Source organism: Rhinoderma darwinii, chromosome 6 (assembly GCF_050947455.1).
Source record: "Rhinoderma darwinii isolate aRhiDar2 chromosome 6, aRhiDar2.hap1, whole genome shotgun sequence".
NCBI classification, from domain to species: domain Eukaryota; kingdom Metazoa; phylum Chordata; class Amphibia; order Anura; family Rhinodermatidae; genus Rhinoderma; species Rhinoderma darwinii.
In genome coordinates this window covers 140840895-140862814 of record NC_134692.1, presented here as the reverse complement: position 1 = coordinate 140862814, position 21920 = coordinate 140840895, and the positions used below count along the sequence as shown (strand labels likewise).

The window sequence follows — 21920 nt, the reverse complement described above, 5'->3', positions numbered from 1 at the left end:
CTTGTATATAGGAGGCAGTATTATAGTAGTTATATTCTTGTATATAGAAGCCGTATTATAGTAGTTATATTCCTGTATATAGAGGCAGTATTATAGTAGTTATATTCTTGTATATAGGGGCAGTATTATAGTAGTTATATTCTTGTATATAGGAGGCAGTATTATAGTAGTTATATTCTTGTATATAGAAGCAGTATTATAGTAGTTATATTCCTGTATATAGAGGCAGTATTATAGTAGTTATATTCTTGTATATAGGGGCAGTATTATAGTAGTTATATTCTTGTATATAGGGGCAGTATTATAGTAGTTATATTCTTGTATATAGGGGCAGTATTATAGTAGTTATATTCTTGTATATAGGAGCAGTATTATAGTAGTTATATTATTGTATATAGGGGCAGTATTATAGTAGTTATATTCTTGTATATAGGGGGCAGTATTATAGTAGTTATATTCTTGTATATAAGGGGCAGTATTATAGTAGTTATATTCTTGTACGTAGGGGCAGTATTATAGTAGTTATATTCTTGTATATAGGAGGCAGTATTATAGTAGTTATATTCTTGTATATAGGAGCAGTAGTATAGTAGTTATATTCTTGTATATAGGGAGCAGTATTATAGTAGTTATATTCTTGTATATAGGAGCAGTATTATAGCAGTTATATTCTTGTATATAGAGGCAGTATTATAGTAGTTATATTCTTGTATATAGGAGCAGTATTATAGCAGTTATATTCTTGTATATAGGGGTAGTATTATAGTAGTTATATTCTTGTATATAGGAGCAGTATTATAGTAGTTATATTCTTGTATATAGGAGCAGTAATTATAGTAGTTATATTCTTGTATATAGGAGCAGTATTATAGTAGTTATATTCTTGTATATAGGGGGCAGTATTATAGTAGTTATATTCTTGTATATAGGAGGCAGTATTATAGTAGTTATATTCTTGTATATAGGAGCAGTATTATAGTAGTTATATTCTTGTATATAGGGGGCAGTATTATAGTAGTTATATTCTTGTATATAGGAGGCAGTATTATAGTAGTTATATTCTTGTATATAGGAGCAGTAGTATAGTAGTTATATTCTTGTATATAGGAGGCAGTATTATAGTAGTTATATTCTTGTATATAGGGAGCAGTATTATAGTAGTTATATTCTTGTATATAGGAGCAGTATTATAGCAGTTATATTCTTGTATATAGGGGTAGTATTATAGTAGTTATATTCTTGTATATAGAAGCAGTATTATAGTAGTTATATTCTTGTATATAGGGGTAGTATTATAGTAGTTATATTCTTGTATATAGAAGCAGTATTATAGTAGTTATATTCTTGTATATAGAAGCAGTATTATAGTAGTTATATTCTTGTATATAGGGGTAGTATTATAGTAGTTATATTCTTGTATATAGAAGCAGTATTATAGTAGTTATATTCTTGTATATAGGATCAGTATTATAGGAGTTATATTCTTGTATATAGGGGGCAGTATTATAGTAGTTATATTCTTGTATATAGAAGCAGTATTATAGTAGTTATATTCTTGTATATAGGATCAGTATTATAGGAGTTATATTCTTGTATATAGGGGGCAGTATTATAGTAGTTATATTCTTGTATATAGTGGCAGTATTATAGTAGTTATATTCTTGTATATAGGGGCAGTATTATAGTAGTTATATTCTTGTATATAGGAGCAGTATTATAGTAGTTATATTCTTGTATATAGGGAGCAGTATGATGGTAGTTATATTCTTGTATATAGGGAGCAGTATTATAGTAGTTATATTCTTGTATATAGGGGTAGTATTATAGTAGTTATATTCTTGTATATAGGGAGCAGTATTATAGTAGTTATATTGTATATAGGGGCAGTATTATAGTAGTTATATTCTTGTATACAGGGGGCAGTATGATGGTAGTTATATTCTTGTATATAGGGAGCAGTATTATAGTAGTTATATTCTTGTATATAGGGGCAGTATTATAGTAGTTATATTCTTGTATATAGGGGCAGTATTATAGTAGTTATAGTCTTGTATATAGGAGCAGTATTATAGTAGTTATATTCTTGTATATAGGAGCAGTATTATAGTAGTTATATTCTTGTATATAGGGGCAGTATTATAGTAGTTATATTATTGTATATAGGGGGCAGTATTATAGCAGTTATATTCTTGTATATAGGGGCAGTATTATAGCAGTTATATTCTTGTATATAGGGGCAGTATTATAGTAGTTATATTATTGTATATAGGGGGCAGTATTATAGCAGTTATATTCTTGTATATAGGGGCAGTATTATAGTAGTTATATTCTAGTATATAGGGAGCAGTATTATAGTGGTTATATTCTTGTATATAGGGAGCAGTATTATAGTAGTTATATTCTTGTATATAGGAGCAGTATTATAGTAGTTATATTCTTGTATATAGGGGGCAGTATTATAGTAGTTATATTCTTGTATATAGGAGCAGTATTATAGTAGTTATATTCTTGTATATAGAGGCAGTATTATAGTAGTTATATTCTTGTATATAGAGGCAGTATTATAGTAGTTATATTCTTGTATATAGGATCAGTATTATAGTAGTTATATTCTTGTATATAGGAGGCAGTATTATAGCAGTTATATTCTTGTATATAGGGTGCAGTATTATAGTAGTTATATTCTTGTATATAGGGGCAGTATTATAGTAGTTATATTCTTGTATGTAGGAGCAGTATTATAGTAGTTATATTCTTGTATATAGGGGGCAGTATTATAGTAGTTATATTCTTGTATATAGGGCAGTATTATAGTAGTTATATTCTTGTATATAGGGGCAGTATTATAGTAGTTATATTCTTGTATATAGGAGCAGTATTATAGTAGTTATATTCTTGTATATAGGAGCAGTATTATAGTAGTTATATTCTTGTACATAGGGTGCAGTATTATAGTAGTTATGTTTTTGTACATAGGGGCAGTATTATAGTAGTTATATACTTGTATATAGGGGCAGTATTATAGTAGTTATATTCCTGTATATAGGTGCAGTATTATAGTCGTTATATTCTTATATATAGGGGGCAGTATTATAGTAGATATATTCTTGTATATAGGAGCAGTATTATAGTAGTTATATTCTTGTATATAGGGGCAGTATTATAGTAGTTATATTCTTGTATATAGGAGCAGTATTATAGTAGTTATATTCTTGTATATAGGGGCAGTATTATAGTAGTTATATTCTTGTATATAGGAGCAGTATTATAGTAGTTATATTCTTGTATATAGGGGCAGTATTATAGTAGTTATATTCTTGTATATAGGAGCAGTATTATAGTAGTTATATTCTTGTATATAGGAGCAGTATTATAGTAGTTATATTCTTGTATATAGGAGCAGTATTATAGTAGTTATATTCTTGTATATAGGAGCAGTATTATAGTAGTTATATTCTTGTATATAGGGGCAGTATTATAGTAGTTATATTCTTGTATATAGGGGGCGGTATTGTTGTAGGACAATGACTAAATTGTTATGAATAATAGAAAAAACCTTTTGTGAGCCGGCAATGTGCTGAGATCTGCTGTCACTTCCCTCCACTTGAGCTCCTTTCAGGGTTTAGAGAATATGAAATATTTGCTTTACATTTAGGACATTGTGATCAATAATACAGTAGTTGTTTGGAGCCTTTATCATGTTCCCGGAGTGATTGCTTCATCGTTAGTGATAATATTGGCAGTGACTGGCATTATCCTATATCTTCCTATATATAAATACATGACACCTATAGACTAATATGAATGATGAGATGTATAGTTACCGGTGATGCCGTGTAGGGTGCGGGGTTCCTCCATAGATTCCGATCACCTGGCTGGGACTGCAGAGGACACGGTGCCAGCATCAGTCAGATGAGCGGTTCTGTCATAGACCAGGCTGCCAGCCCAGCTCTTTGTTAAGCCGCTGCAAACTCCAGCCTGCCGAGCCAGCAGATTTCCCCCTGAATAAGTGCATTGAGGGCTGTGAGCGCGATGACATCATGCAGCGGGAGACAGGACGAGTCCGGCCATTATCAGGATGTTAACACCTTTTCTATTGATTTTTACATTCTGCCACCCAGGATCTGCTCTTCCTTGAAGGCGAGAAGTAAATCAAATATAATATTCGCCTTGTTAGGAGGCGCCGGCCGCCTTGTTTGACCCGGTAACTCCAGGGACTGATTTATTAGGGTGCTGCATGATCCTGAGGATTAGTCACTTTTATAATATCATAGTGAAATGACGAGTTATAGTTGCTGAGGATGACGCAGGGTATAAATCCATTACAGCTGTTATTCATTTACATATCTCACTATATTTAAATTCTTAAAACAACCTAGAAACACCCATTTTTATGCAAATCTGTAGAAGCCCCACCCACTGCTGGGATGACGGTTTCTATAAAGTGAGGTAGCTCCATCTAGCGTTAGAAGAATTCTTAAAGGGGTTGTCCAGGATTAGAAAAACATGGCTGCTTCTTCCAAAAACAGCGCCACATCTGTCCACTGGTTGTGTTTGGTATTGCAGCTGAGCCTTATTCACTCCAATGGAGCTGAGCTGTAATACCAGACACAACTTATGGACAGGTGGGGCCATGTTTCTGGAAGGAAGCAGCTGAGTCTTTCTAATCCTAGACAATCCCTTTAAGGTCTTAAATGTCATATGTAAACCACTACCCCATAGATAATGCTTTCCTGATATGTGTGTCCTGCTCTGATCAATGACTCTAGCTCAGCTGCCTTGTCTATTGGAGTCTGAGGTAGTCTGAAATCCTTCAGCTGCTGCTCTTCTGTCTCTTCCCCCTTGTTTTACACTGCAGCTCTGCTTCAGATTGGCTTCTCTGTAGAAGCACAAGCTCAGCAGAAAGTCAGTGCACGTAGAGATGATTTATATTAGAGTAAGGACAAAATTATTATAAAACTACGTTCAACTAAACCTGCAGTGCGGAAAAGAAAGATTATCCCGTGTCACCTGAGATGCAGCGTTTTTCCATATATTGTAGCTCTCTCTTATCTGGAAGGAGTCTGCTCATCCTGCGCCTCCTGGTACTGACAAGAACTACAGTGAACTTTATAGAGGCGAGCTGTAGTAAAAGAGGGAGAAAGAAATGTAAAAATGGTGATTGACCTGCCGTTCAGGGTCTGTGGAAAGCCTGGTGGGAACAACCCAGCACCTGTGCCCTGTGTAAAAGACCGAGAAAAGTTTAGAAGATCACACACAAGGAAAACTGAAGGTCATAAGAACTCAAGGTCGTAATAAACACAAGTTAGTGGGTCCATCTGCCACAACTAAACTGCTCCCCAAATTCTGTGATGGGCGAGGGGCACATTTTTACAATAGGAATATGCAAATGAATTAGACCTAGACTTTGTGGCCAGAGGTGATGAGCGGCCCATGTGGAGGCTCCTTCCATCTCAGTAGAGAAACTTCATTCCAGGTCCCAAAGTTGCCTTTATGTTCCATTCTACAATCGACTATATCGTTGTATAATGTGTTTTAAGAAGGTTCCTATAGTGAATACCAAGGATTAGATTACATAAGGGAATTGCTATTTATGCTATTTCACAAAATGTTCTTCCAAACCACTTTGAAGGTGTGATTTCATGAAATCACCACAAGATGGCAGAAGCGTCATAAAGGATTCCAATATGAACTTTATCAATAACGTTATTGTCAGACCTTCTTTTTGTTATTTATTCTATTTTGTGTTTAATGCAAATCATTAAAATAACTATCATTTCCCCATAAAGATATTAATTGCATTTGCATAAACCTATATAACTTCTGCTGCTTTAAGACCCATTCAAAGTAGAAAATAATTGTCATGTTTTCTGAGCAACCGTAACAATAATTGGCCAGTGTGAATAAAGCGGAAGATCCATGATGAAACCATTATTTCATTCTGTATGAATACTACAATACTGCCCCTATATACAAGAATATAACTACTACAATACTGCCCCTATATACAAGAATATAATTACTATAACACTGCCCCTATATACAAGAATATAACTACTATAATACTGCCCCTATATACAAGAATATAACTACTATAATACTGCCCTCTATATACCAGAATATAACTACTATAATACTGCCCCTATATACAAGAATATAACTACTATAATACTGCCCCCTATATACAAGAATATAACTACTATAATACTTGCCCTATATACAAGAATATAACTACTATAATACAGCCCCCATATACAAGAATATAACTACTATAATACTGCCCCCTATATCCAAGAATATAACTACTATAATACTGCCCCTATATACAAGAATATAACTACTATAATACTGCTCCTATATATAAGAATATAACTACTATAATACTGCCCCCTATATACAAGAATATAACTACTATAATACTGCCCTCTATATACAAGAATATAACTACTATAATACTGCCCCTATATACAAGAATATAACTACTATAATACTGCTCCTATGTACAAGAATATAACTACTATAATACTGCCCCTATATACAAGAATATAACTACTATAATACTGCCTCAATATACAAGAATATAACTACTATAATACTGCCCCCTATATACAGGAGTATAACTACTATAATACTGCCCCTATATACAAGAATATAATTACTATAATACTGCCCCTATATACAAGAATATAACTACTATAATACTGCTCCTATATACAAGAATATAACTACTATAATACTGCCCCCTATATACAAGAATATAACTACTATAATACTGCCTCCTATATACAAGAATATAACTACTATAATACTACATCCTATATACAAGAATATAACTACTATAATACTGCCCCCTATATACAAGAATATAACTACTATAATACTGCTCCTATATACAAGAATATAACTACTATAATACTGCCTCTATATACAAGAATATAACTACTATAATACTGCCCCTATATACACGAATATAACTACTATAATACTGCTCCTATATACAAGAATATAACTACTATAATACTGCTCCTATATACAAGAATATAACTACTATAATACTACCCCTATATACAAGAATATAACTACTATAATACTGCTCCTATATACAAGAATATAACTACTATAATACTGCCTCCTATATACATGAATATAACTACTATAATACTGCCCCCTATATACAAGAATATAACTACTATAATACTGCTCATATATACAAGAATATAACTACTATAATACTGCTCCTATATACAAGAATATAACTACTATAATACTGCCCCCTATATACAAGAATATAACTACTATAATACTGCTCCTATATACAATAATATAACTACTATAATACTGTCCCTATATACAAGAATATAACTACTATAATACTGCTCCCTATATACAAGAATATAACTACTATAATACTGCTCCTATATACAAGAATATAACTAATATAATGCTGCCCCTATATACAAGAATATAACTACTATAATACTGCCTCCTATATACAAGAATATAACTACTATCATACTGCCCCCTATATACAAGAATATAACTACTATAATACTGCCCCTATATACAACAATATAACTACTATAATACTGCCCCCTATATAGAAGAATATAACTACTATAATACTGCCCCCTATATACAAGAATATAACTACTATAATACTGCTCCTGTGTACAAGAATATAACTACTATAATACTGCCCCTATATACAAGAATATAACTTCTATAATACTGCTCCCTATATACAAGAATATAACTACTATAATACTGCCTCTATATACAAGAATATTACTATAATACTGCTCCCTATATACAAGAATATAACTACTATAATACTGCTTCTATATACAAGAATATAACTACTACAATACTGCCCCTATATACAAGAATATAACTACTACAATACTGCCCCATATATACAAGAATATAGCTACTATACTACAGCCCCTATATAGAAGACTAACTACTATAATACTGCTCCCTATATACAAGAATATAACTACTATAATACTGCTCCCTATATACAAGAATATAACTACTATAATACTGCCTCTATATACAAGAATATAACTACTGTAATACTGCCCCCTATATACAAGAATATAACTACTATAATACTGCTCCCTATATACAAGAATATAACTACTATAATACTGCCCCCTATATACAAGAATATAACTACTATAATACTGCCCCTATATACAAGAATATAACTGCTATAATACTGCTCCCTATATACAAGAATATAACTGCTATAATACTGCTCCCTATATACAAGAATAGAACTACTATAATACTGCCCCCTATATACAAGAATATAACTACTATAATACTGCCCCCTATATACAAGAATATAACGACTATAATACTGCCCCCTATATACAAGAATATAACTACTATAATACTGCTCCCTATATACAAGAATATAACTACTATAATACTGCTCCTATATACAAGAATATAACTACTATAATACTGCCCCCTATATACAAGAACATAACTACTATAATACTGCCCCCTATATACAAGAATAGAACTACTATAATACTGCCCCCCTATATACAAGAATAGAACTACTATAATACTGCCCCCTATATACAATAATATAACCACTATAATACTGCCCCCTATATACAAGAATATAACTACTATAATACTGCCCCCTATATACAAGAACATAACTACTATAATACTGCCCCCTATATACAAGAATATAACTACTATAATACTGCCCCATATATACAATAATATAACCACTATAATACTGCCCCTATATACAAGAATATAACTACTATAATACTGCCCCCTATATACAAGAATATAACTACTATAATACTGCCCCTATATACAACAATATAACTACTATAATACTGCCCCCTATATACAAGAATATAACTACTATAATACTGTCCCTATATACAAGAATATAACTACTACAATACTGCCCCTATATACAAGAATATAACTACTACAATACTGCCCCTATATACAAGAATATAACTACTACAATACTGCCCCTATATACAAGAATATAACTACTATAATACTGCCCCCCTATATACAAGAATATAACGACTAATACTGCCCCCTATATACAAGAGTATAACCACTATAATACTGCCCCTATATACAAGAATATAACTACTATAATACTGCCCCCTATATACAAGAATATAACTACTATAATACTGCCCCCTATATACAAGAACATAACTACTATAATACTGCCCCCTATATACAAGAATAGAACTACTATAATACTGCCCCCTATATACAAGAATATAACTACTATAATACTGCCCCCTATATACAAGAATATAACTACTATAATACTGCCCCTATATACAACAATATAACTACTATAATACTGCCCCCTATATACAAGAATATAACTACTATAATACTGTCCCTATATACAAGAATATAACTACTACAATACTGCCCCTATATACAAGAATATAACTACTACAATACTGCCCCTATATACAAGAATATAACTACTATAATACTGTCCCCTATATACAAGAGTATAACCACTATAATACTGCCTCCTATATACAAGAATATAACTACTATAATTCTGCCCTCCTATATACAAGAATATAACTACTATAATACTGCCCCTATATACAAGAATATAACTACTACAATACTGCCCCCTATATACAAGAATATAACTACTATAATACTTCCCCCTATATACAAGAATATAACTACTATAATACTGCCTCTATATACAATAATATAACCACTATAATACTGCCCTCTATATACAAGAATATAACTACTATAATACTGCCTCCTATATACAAGAATATAACTACTATAATACTGCCCCTATATACAAGAATATAACTACTATAATACTGCCCCCTATATACAAGAATATAACTACTATAATACTGCTCCTATATACAAGAATATAACTACTATAATACTGCCCCCTATATACAAGAATAGAACTACTATAATACTGCTCCTATGTACAAGAATATAACTACTATAATACTGCCCCCTATATACAAGAATATAACTACTATAATACTGCCCCCTATATACAAGAATATATCTACTATAATACTGCTCCTATATACAATAATATAACCACTATAATACTGCTCCTATATACAAGAATATAACTACTATAAGGGCATGACCACACGTGGCGGATTTCCTCCGCAACTGTCCGCATCAATGCCGCATAGAATCTGCGTTGCAGATTCTGCTGCGGATCTGCACAAAATGTGCAGTAAATTGATGCGGACTAGCTGCTGCGGACTGCGGTAAAAGTACTTCCCTTCTCCCTATCAGTGCAGGATAGAGAGAAGGGACAGCATTTTCCCTTGTGAAAGTCAAATAAATTCATACTTACCGGCCGTTGTCTTGGTGACGCGTCCCTCCTTCGGCATCCAGCCCGATCTCTCTGGATGACGCGGCAGTCCATGTGACCGCTGCAGCCTGTTATTAGCCTGTGATTGGCTGCAGCCGTCGCTTAGACTGAAACGTCATCCTGGGAGGCCGGACTGGAGACAGAAGCAGGGAGTTCTCGGTAAGTATGAACTTTATTTTTTTTTACAGGTTGCTGTATATTGGGATCGGTAGTCACTGTCCCGGGTGCAGAAACAGTTACTGCCGATCGCTTAACTCTTTCAGCACCCTGGACAGTGACTATTTACTGACGTCTCCTAGCAACGCTCCCGTCATTACGGGAGCCCCATTGACTTCCTCAGTCTGGCTGTAGACCTAGAAATACATAGGTCCAGCCAGAATGAAGAAATGTCAAGTTAAAAAAGCAAGACGCATCCGCAGCACACATAACATGTGCATGACAGCTGCGGACTTCATTGCGGAACTTAGAATCTCCATTGAAGTCAATGGAGAAATTCCGCCATGAGTCCACCACTGCTCCGCAACAGACAGAGCATGCTGCGGACACCAAATTCCGCTCCGCAGCCTATGCTCCGCAGCGGAATTGTACGCATCGTGTAAACGAACACTGCTAAATTAAAGTGAAAGTCAATGGAGAAACGGCACCGCTGCGGATTAACGCTGCGGAGTGTCCGCAGCGGAATTTAAGTGAAATTCCGCCACGTGTGAACCCAGCCTAATACTGCCCCCTATGTACAAGAATATAACTACTATAATACTGCTCCTATATACAAGAATATAACTACTATAATACTGCTCCCTATATACAAGAATATAACTACTATAATACTGCTCCTATATACAAGAATATACCTACTATAACACTGCCCCTATATACAAGAATATAACTACTATACTACTGCCCCTATATACAAGAATATAACTACTATACTACTGCCCCTATATACAAGAATATAACTACTATAATACTGCCCCTATTTACAAGAATATAACTACTATAATACTGCCCCCTATATACAAGAATATAACTAATATAATGCTGCCCCTATATACAAGAATATAACTACTATAATACTGCCTCCTATATACAAGAATATAACTACTATCATACTGCCCCCTATATACAAGAATATAACTACTATAATACTGCCCCCTATATACAAGAATATAACTACTATAATACTGCCCCTATATACAAGAATATAACTACTACAATACTGCCCCTATATACAAGAATATAACTACTACAATACTGCCCCTATATACAAGAATATAACTACTATAATACTGCCCCCCCTATATACAAGAGTATAACCACTATAATACTGCCTCCTATATACAAGAATATAACTACTATAATACTGCCCCTATATACAAGAATATAACTACTATAATACTGCCCCTATATACAAGAATATAACTACTATACTACTGCCCGCTATATACAAGAATATAACTACTATAATACTGCTCCCTATATACAAGAATATAACTACTATAATACTGCCCCCTATATACAAGAATATAACTACTATAACACTGCCCCCTATATACAAGAATATAATTACTATAATACTGCCTCCTATATACAAGAATATAACTACTATAATACTGTCCCCTCTATACAAGAATATAACTACTATAATACTGTCCCCTCTATACAAGAATATAACTACTATAATACTGCTCCTATATACAAGAATATAACTACTATAATACTGCTCCTATATACAAGAATATAACTACTATAACTCTGCCCCCTATATACCAGAATATAACTACTATAATACTGCCCCTATATATAAGAATATAACTACTATAATACTGCCCCCTATATACAAGAATATAACTACTATAATACTGCCCCTATATACAAGAATATAACTACTATAATACTGCCCTCTATATACAATAATATAACTACTATAACACTGCCCCCTATATACAAGAATATAATTACTATAATACTGCCCCCTATATACAAGAATATAACTACTATAATACTGCCCGCTATATACAAGAATATAACTACTATAATACTGCTCCCTATATACAAGAATATAACTACTATAATACTGCCCCCTATATACAAGAATATAACTACTATAACACTGCCCCCTATATACAAGAATATAATTACTATAATACTGCCCCTATATACAAGAATATAACTACTATAATACTGCCCCCTATATACAAGAATATAACTACTATAATACTGCCCCCTATATACAAGAATATAACTACTATAATACTGCTTCTATATACAGGAATATAACTACTATAATACTGCCCCTATATACAAGAATATAACTACTATAATACTGCCCCCTATGTACAAGAATATAACTACTATAATACTGCCCCTATATACAAGAATATAACTACTATAATACTGCTCCTATATACAAGAATATAACTGCTATACCTCTCCTATATACAGGAATATAACTACTATAATACTGCCTCCTATATATAAGAATATAACTACTATAATACTGCCCCCTATATACAAGAATATAACTACTATAATACTGCTCCTATATACAAGAATATAACTACTATAATACTGCCCCCTATATACAAGAATATAACTACTATAATACTGCTCCTATATACAAGAATATAACTACTATAATACTGCCCCCTATATACAAGAATATAACTACTATAATACTGCTCCTATATACAAGAATATCACTACTATAATACTGCCCCCTATATACAAGAATATAACTACTATAATACTGCCTCCTATATACAAGAATATAACTACTATAATACTGCCTCTATATACAAGAATATAACTACTATAATACTGCCCCCTATATACAAGAATATAACTACTATAATACTGCCCCCTATATACAAGAATATAACTACTATAATACTGCCCCCTATGTACAAGAATATAACTACTATAATACTGTCCCCTCTATACAAGAATATAACTACTACAATACTGCTCCCTATATACAAGAATATAACTACTATAATACTGCCCCTATATACAAGAATATAACTACTATAATACTGCCCCCTATGTACAAGAATATAACTACTATAATACTGTCCCCTATATACAAGAATATAACTACTATAATACTGCCCCTATATACAAGAATATAACTACTATAATACTGCCCCCTATATACAAGAATATAACTACTACAATACTGCTCCCTATATACAAGAATATAACTACTATAATACTGCCCCTATATACAAGAATATAACTACTATAATACTGCCTCCTATATACAAGAATATAACTACTATAATACTGTCCCCTCTATATACAACAATATAACTTTTAGGTTTTCGTGCCATTCACATAACGACTGGTAGAGTGTGTGTGTGTGTATATATATATATATTAGTGTGTATAGACTGTGGTCTCTTGGGTCCAGCAATAATTTAGGCAGAGATGAAACTGAGATCTCGGTATCTGTAAAAGACTTAAAATAAGTCTGACCTACTGTAGTCACTTTCTTAGTCTCCCATAAATATCACTTTTTTCTGGAGCCTCTACTTGCGGCTAAAATTGGCTCATTGGGAATAATCCTGGTGCCTGCAAAACTCATCTATTTGTGGATGGAGGCAGCGGGGGGAGGAACGGGAGAGACAAGGAGTCAGACATGAGGAGAGGAGGACTAGAGGGGACATCTAAACGCACGTGAGAGGGAGAAAATTAGGAGAATAAATTATAAGGAATTAAAGAGACAGAACAAAAAAGGAAAAGAAGGAAACTGGCGTAGTGGGCGGAGCGTTACAAAGTGTTCGCAGGATATTTGGGCGTTTCTGTGGTTCTCCTACATTGAACGCAAAGCAGCAACTTCTCCAGAGACGATGACGACCGGTAGAAACGTGAGCAGATTCCTCCTAGTCTTCTCCGTCCTGTGTCTTCCGTGCGTCTTGATGGAGCAAAGTCGTCTTCTAGAACAGAGGAAGCCATTCTTTGAACGTTTCAGACGGCTGGAGGAGCAGGTGAGATAGAATGATAATCAATAAGGGTCGCTATAATGATGGGGAGACTACACCGGGACCCCCCAAAGTGCATCATGGGATGATGTCCCCTGTCACCTGTCACCCTACCCACAGCGTGACCATTCTATACCCCTAGCTGCACGTCACTTACAGGTATTATTGAGTCCATACATTTTGACACTGTGTGTGTGGAGAGTGTTCTTATGTATGTTGTGAGTCCGTGTATGTGGTACAAAATACTTTTGCAGATAGTAGTTCTGATTATGTGTACGCAACGCAAGACATCTGTACGTCCTATGACGTTGTGGTACTACAAGTCCCAGCATGCATAGCAGCCTTTATCTGCTGTTCATACATGACCTTACTTATCCTGTACTGATCCTGAGTTACATCCTGTATTATACTCCAGAGCTGCACTCACTATTCTGCTGGTGGAGTCACTGTGTACATACATTACATTACTTATCCTGTACTGATCCTGAGTTACATCCTGTATTCTACTCCAGAGCTGCACTCACTATTCTGCTGGTGGAGTCACTGTGTACATACATTACATTACTTATCCTGTACTGATCCTGAGTTACATCCTGTATTATACTCCAGAGCTGCACTCACTATTCTGCTGGTGGAGTCACTGTGTACATACATTACTTATCCTGTACTGATCCCGAGTTACATCCTGTATTATACTCCAGAGCTGCACTCACTATTCTGCTGGTGGAGTCACTGTGTACATACATGACATTACTTATCCTGTACTGATCCTGAGTTACATCCTGTATTATACTCCAGAGCTGCACTCGCTATTCTGCTGGTGGAGTCACTGTGTACATACACTACATTAGTTATCCTGTACTGATCCTGAGTTATATCCTGTATTATACTCCAGAGCTGCACTCACTATTCTGCTGGTGGAGTCACTGTGTACATACACTACATTACTTATCCGGTACTGATCCTGAGTTACATCCTGTATTAGGGCATGTTCACACGTGGCGGATTTCCTCCGCAACTGTCCGCATCAATGCCGCACCTAATCCGGGTTGCGGATTACGGCTGCGGATCTGCCCAAAATGTGCAGAAAATTGATGCGGACTAGCTGTTGCGGACTGCGTGAAAAGTGCTTCCCTTCTCCCTATCAGTGCAGGATAGAGAGAAGGGACAGCACTTTCCCTAGTGAAAGTAATCGAATTTCATACTTACCGGCCGTTGTCTTGGTGACGCGTCCCTCTTTCGGCATCCAGCCCGACCTCCCTGGATGACGCGCCAGTCCATGTGACCGCTGCAGCCTGTGCTTGGCCTGTGATTGGCTGCAGCCATCACTTAGACTGAAACGTCATCCTGGGAGGCCGGACTGGAGACAGAAGCAGGGAGTTCTCGGTAAGTATGAACTTATATTTTTTTACAGGTTGCTGTATATTGGGATCGGTAGTCACTGTCCCGGGTGCAGAAACAGTTAGTGCCGATCGCTTAACTCTTTCAGCACCCTGGACAGTGACTATTTACTGACGTCTCCTAGCAACGCTCCCGTCATTACGAGAGCCCCATTGACTTCCTCAGTCTGGCTGTAGACCTAGAAATACATAGGTCCAGCCAGAATGAAGAAATGTCAAGTAAAAAAAGCAAGACGCATCCGCAGCACACATGACATGTGCATGACAGCTGCGGACTTCATTGCGGAAATTAGAATCTCCATTGAAGTCAATGGAGAAATTCCGCCACTGCTCCGCAACAGACAGAGCATGCTGCGGACACCAAATTCCGCTCCGCAGCCTATGCTCCGCAGCGGAATGTTACGCATCGTCTAAACGAACACTGCTAAATTAAAGTGGAAGTCAATGGACAAACGGCTCCGCTGCGGATTAACGCTGCGGAGTGTCCGCAGCGGAATTTAAGTGAAATTCCGCCACGTGTGAACCCGCCCTTATACTCCAGAGCTGCACTCACTATTCTGCTGGTGGAGTCACTGTGTACATACATTACATTACTTATCCTGTGCTGATCCTGAGTTACATCTTATATTATACTCCAGAGCTGCACTCACTATTCTGCTGGTGGAGTCACTGTGTACATACATTACTTATCTTGTACTGATCCTGAGTTACATCCTGTATTATACTCCAAAGCTGCACTCACTATTCTGCTGGTGGAGTCACTGTGAACATACATTACATTACTTATCTTGTACTGATCCTGAGTTACATCCTATATTAAACTCCAGAGCTGCACTCATCATTCTGTAGGCTTCAGAGCTGAAATCTCCCAACATACCTTACTGGTTCAGTGTCTACACAGCGCTTACTTCTATGGCCTATTGACGGATGAATGTGGAGGGTCAGTCTATAATCTCTTACTCCTGGTGATATTGGACAGCTGACATAAGTGTGAACTGCAGGCTGAGAGAGCTCCACCACCTGCCTGGCATCATTGTATTAGGTGTTGATTGTCTATAGTGATTTATGGTGGTCCACAGAGTGACAAGTCCCGACGCTGTGATAACTACTTTATGTTGCGTATCTTCAGTGCCGAGAACCTCCAGAGACATTTCCATCCATATGAGACATTTGTGAGCTGCTTACTTTAGGGTTCTTGTTCCTTCTTGGGAGCAGATGATGAAGATTGTGTATGAAGTTCTGATTATAATCTACAATCTGTTCCTTTGCAGTTTCGTCGCTTTCAAGAAGTGACCTTGACCCGTCTACAAGGGATCGCAGAAAACTTCAACCTCTCCTACAATATTGACGCTCGTTTCCACCACATTTATGACCAGCAACAGTCATTAGCTGGAGCCGTCAATGCTACCAATGAGGTGACTCAGACGGAGCTGAACGGCATCAAGTTCTGGCTCAAAAAGGTTCAGAAGAAAACCAAAAAGTTGGACTTGAAGATCTCCACCCTGGAGGAAACCATGACTGAGAGGAATAAACAGTTGACCAAGGAAAGCAAAGCTCGAGACGTGACTGTGGCCAACTTGACATCTACTCTCAGCAGCCAAAAGAGGATCATTTACCAGCTGGTGAAGGACAAGAGCGCGTTACAGAAGGGAATGGAGATTTTTCGGGAGTCTGTGGAAAGACAAGGAGGCAAAATCGCAGATTTGGAGAGGCAGTTACAGAATTTGCATCAAAATGAGATCCTGCCGCCAAGTGCTTTGATGGCACCACAAGAAATGAACCGAACCCCTGAGACCAAGCAGGAGGTTCCTCCACAGACAGATTCTGGACCTAAAACCGTCCATCAACGCATGGTTAAGCTTCAGGCCAAACATAATCAGAGGAAGAAGCTTCAGGAGGAACAACAGATACTCATGACCACTGTAAATAAGATGTCCCCCATGGAAGCTCAACTTGAACAGGAAACGAGGACAGTTGGTCCATTGGAGAAGACAACTGATCTACAATCTACAAGGACACCACCAAGAGTAACACTGGTCCCACATCAAACTACTCCATATGAAGAGCTGGAGATGGCTGACCCCATCACCAGTAATGTCATTCAGGTATCAGCCTTACGTGGAAATGTGACCAAGGACAACAGTCCTCCCGGAGAAGAAAGAACGACTAGGAAGCCACCACGTGTCACAGTGGCTGCAGAACCTACAGTGAAGGTCACCAAGGCCCCAGCAACACGTAAGTTCATAAAATGTGGACAATGGACCTCAGGCATCAGTGGGGGGGGGGGTGGTCATGTATTATTAGTGCCCGTTTTATGTCCTGTACAATGTTCGTGCGGTTGGTAAATTATAGACTTGCACAGCACCAAAACGTATTGACTATTGTTGCCTGGTCCTCCATTGGGCAACTGTTTCTCTATAAGTCTCAGAAAGTGTCAAACATAAACAAATGCAAAGATATGAACATGGTCAGAGACTTCTATATACACTAAATCGCCAAAAGTATCATCACCCTTGTATAATCTTGTAGAACATCTCATTCCAGAACCATAGGCATTAATATGGAGTTTGCATATTATCCTTTCTCCACCAGTTGTTACAGTAGGCACTATGCGTCCTCCTGGCATTCACTAAACCCAGATACCTCCACCCGAGTGCAGATAATGAGCCATGACTTATATCTCCCGAGGAGCTCCAGAGTCCAGTGGTGGTATGCTTTACACCATGACGCTTGGTATTGTGATCTTACATGGTGGCCCCGCTCACAGTTTGTGTGGTCTGGCGCTTCGTCGTGTTGTTATTCCTAGGTGCTTACACTTCTCAATTATAGCAATTACAGGTGACCGGAGCAGATCTAGCAGATAGTAATTAAACTTACGGGTGACCGGGGCAGATCTAGCAGATAGTAATAAAACTTACAGGTGACCGGGGCATATTTAGTAGATAATAATAGCACTTATAGGTGATCGGGGGAAGATCTAGCAGATAACACTTACAGGTGACCGGGCAGATCTACCAAATCATAATAAAACTTACAGGTGACTGGAGCAGATCTAGCAGATCATAATAACACTTACAGGTGACCGGGGTAGACCTAGCAGATAATAACACTTAAAGGTGACTGGAGCAGATCTAACAAATAATAACTCTTACAGGTGACCGGGGCAGAGCTAGCGGATAATAATAATACTTACAGGTGATGGGACAGATCTAGTAGATGATGATAATAATAGCACTTAGAGGTGACCGGGGCAGGTCTAGCAGATAATAACCCGTTCAGGTAACCGGGGCAGCTCTTGCAGATCAGAAATGTTTCATACTGACTTGTGGTAAAGGTGACATCCTAGTGCCAGGTGTAAAGTCACTGATCTCTTCGGTACGATCCATACTACTAGAAATCTTTGTCTGTGGAGATTACATGGCTGGGTGCTTGATTTTATGCACCATTTGCAATGGGTGGGGCTGAGACACCTGAACTCAGTAATTAGGTGGGGGGGGGGGGGTCCATATACTTTTGGCCATCTAGGGTATACTGGATGATTATTATCTGCTCCAGATATTTTAACCAATTTTTTTTTCCCTTCATTCTCGCTGCAGTCTGTAACGTGGATTCTATGCTCATTTTCCCCAATTCTTCCACGGAGAACTTTGCAACTTTCGGTAAAGGGTTGAGGGAACCTTTACATGAACTCTCCATCTGCAGTTGGGTGAAGACCAATGTTGGCTACGTGGGCACCATCCTTTCCTATGCAACAGAAGAGAATGATAACAAGATGGTCCTTCATGGTAGACACGGAGCCACCTATGACTCTCTTCACTTTGTCATCGGAGACCCGGCCTTCCGAGAACTCCCTGTTGTTCCACTGGCTGATGGCAACTGGCATCACACGTGCTTCATCTGGACCTCCATCCAAGGCAAATACTGGTTCTATGTTGACCGCAGGTTAATATCTACAGGCTCCAGATTTCAGAAAGGTTATGAGATCCCTCCCGGAGGATCTTTGGTTCTTGGCCAAGAGCAGGACACCTTGGGTGGTGGCTTTGACAGCTCGGAAGCTTTTGTTGGACACCTGGCAGGATTTGCTATGTGGAATAGAGCTTTAACACCTGGAGAAGTCTCTGGCATTGCCACTGGGAGAGGTTTGCCAAGAGGTACCATCTTAACCTTAGCTGACGCCTCTTCCCTTCATGGCTCAGTGGAGAGGGTGGACTGTACCTGTTTGGAGTATTGTCTGTAGACCACCATGAAACACGTTGTGTCATAAGAAGATTGCTTCCATATTGGACTATCACTTCTGGGACAGCCATGGGCACGTTACATGGACCTTACAAAACCCCCCTATTGTGACCAATAATCAAAAATATATTAGTACTTTTAGCCGGTCATATGTAGTAGAATCAGAGTCGGACTGGCACATCCTCCGATGGGTCTATATTCTGACATAATGGATGCCAGCCAACACAGAACCCATGAGATCCAGCAGAGGACAACCCCATCTGAAGCTGGCAGTGGATTTACTTGTTACTGGGACTCCTTTCCTTTTTGTTTGTTTTTTTAAACATATAATGTCTTAGTCTTTTATAATGTTATGTCTTGTGTGTGCAGCAAAGTTTACGATCCAATTTAAAGTATATAAAAATGTATGAAGCTTTATGGTGGTCCCTCAAAGGTACCCCTTCCGTACCCTGTCTGAAGGAGCATGCCACAGTAGGGGAACCATAGAAGCCCCCAAATGTTGTTCAGAGCCGTAATACGTCCTAGTCACTTTAGTTGGTGTTTTTAACACCAGTAGGGGGCGATGCAGAACTCATGATATTCTCTCTTTATTGGACACTTTCGCCCTTGTGGAACTCGTATATAATATAGAATTGCTGCCGGTGTTATTCATTATGTATGTACATTGAGTGCTTTATCTATGCAAGACTATAAAGAAGATTTTTCTGCCTGATCTCTAAGAATTGTTCATGTCTTCTCACGCTCCGCCTAAAAATGTAGTCGAGATAAACAAGTACTGAGGTCGGTGGCCCTTTAAATGCTGTTGTCAATCGTTATCTCAACAACTTGGTGGTCTACAACATATTGCATGAGGACTAATGCCAAAGTATATAATATATATATATATATATATATATACTCTCCATTGACTATCACAGTACAGTATGGAAGGATACTAGGTCCACCATAAGCTGAAGGTCAAAGCTGCCCTGATTGCTCCTGGTTTCCTTCAGTAGGGGCTACAAGGCGACTCTTGCCATTAAATGGTCAGCAAGACATGTATGGTCCAGACGAACATCCTATTGAGGTTCCTCAAGATCCCGTGAGGGTATGTTTCGACTAGTGGTGGAACCGTGGTGGGTTCCTTGCAGCAGTTGCCCAAGGAATATCCTGAAACGATGGTGGGTTGTCCCTCTTGCTTGGGGTGAAGCTTCTGGGCTGGGTCTAGATGATGATCTATGAAGTGCGAGTCTCTGTGGGACATTGAGTTGCGACACATTAGTCATCGAAAGTTGAAGGCGACGACAGCCTTTGTGCAATCCAAGTCCATGAAAAATTCCACGTCAAGTAATGTGAATTTTCCGTTGACTTCGATGGGGCGTAGAACAAAGTCGCATGAAGGTCACATGGTGCTGCTAGCCATAAGTGAGACGCTAACGCTTTATAGCTCCGTAAGTTTCATTATAAAACACCAGATTGATGGGAAAACCCATAAACTGGTGGATCCTCCCTGTGATTTATGACCACTTGACCTCTTCCGGGACTTGAAGACTGGGTTGTTGGTGTTTGCAGAAAGTCTACACAACTTTTACTGCGTCATGTGGTCGATGTTCCCCGCTGAGCGGAGAACTTTAAATAACTGAAGAATAACAAGTGATGAGGAGGTGATCGGGTTACACCTTCGTCTCTGCTGTGCTCGGCCATGAAGACGTCTTTTACAGGACCGAGCTGGTGGCTTCAGAAGTCGTCATGGACTCACGGAGGAATGTGGTTGGCGCGCTCTTCTGTCTCGTCTTGGGCCTGTCTTGTGGGCATGTTGGGTGGCCGCTGCTAAATATGGACCTTTTGGATGAGGACATCAGGAAAGAAGTTGACCAGGCTCTACAGGTGGTGAACCAACCAAACTTCCAAGGATGGAGGTCAGAGCTTATCAAGCAG

At 37.5% G+C, this 21920-nt stretch overlaps 1 protein-coding gene across 1 annotated transcript; it reads left to right on the top strand.

The window, feature by feature from the left end:
• Positions 1-14235: 14235 nt before the first annotated feature.
• PTX4 (pentraxin 4) lies at positions 14236-20660 on the top strand. The gene is made up of 3 exons (XM_075831595.1): positions 14236-14373; positions 17039-18002; positions 19364-20660. Exons 1-3 carry the CDS (start codon positions 14236-14238, stop codon positions 20002-20004), a joined length of 1743 nt encoding a protein of 580 aa, XP_075687710.1. The 3' UTR covers positions 20005-20660.
• The last annotated feature ends 1260 nt before the right edge of the window (positions 20661-21920 follow it).

Bases quoted from the DNA above. Each gene is read 5' to 3' on its own strand.
- PTX4 (XM_075831595.1), top strand. From the start codon at position 14,236: ATGACGACCGGTAGAAACGTGAGCAGATTCCTCCTAGTCTTCTCCGTC. The intron at 14,374-17,038 runs GTGAGATAGAAT...GTTCCTTTGCAG, and splicing joins TCAGACGGCTGGAGGAGCAG to TTTCGTCGCTTTCAAGAAGT. The intron at 18,003-19,363 runs GTAAGTTCATAA...TTCTCGCTGCAG, and splicing joins CACCAAGGCCCCAGCAACAC to TCTGTAACGTGGATTCTATG.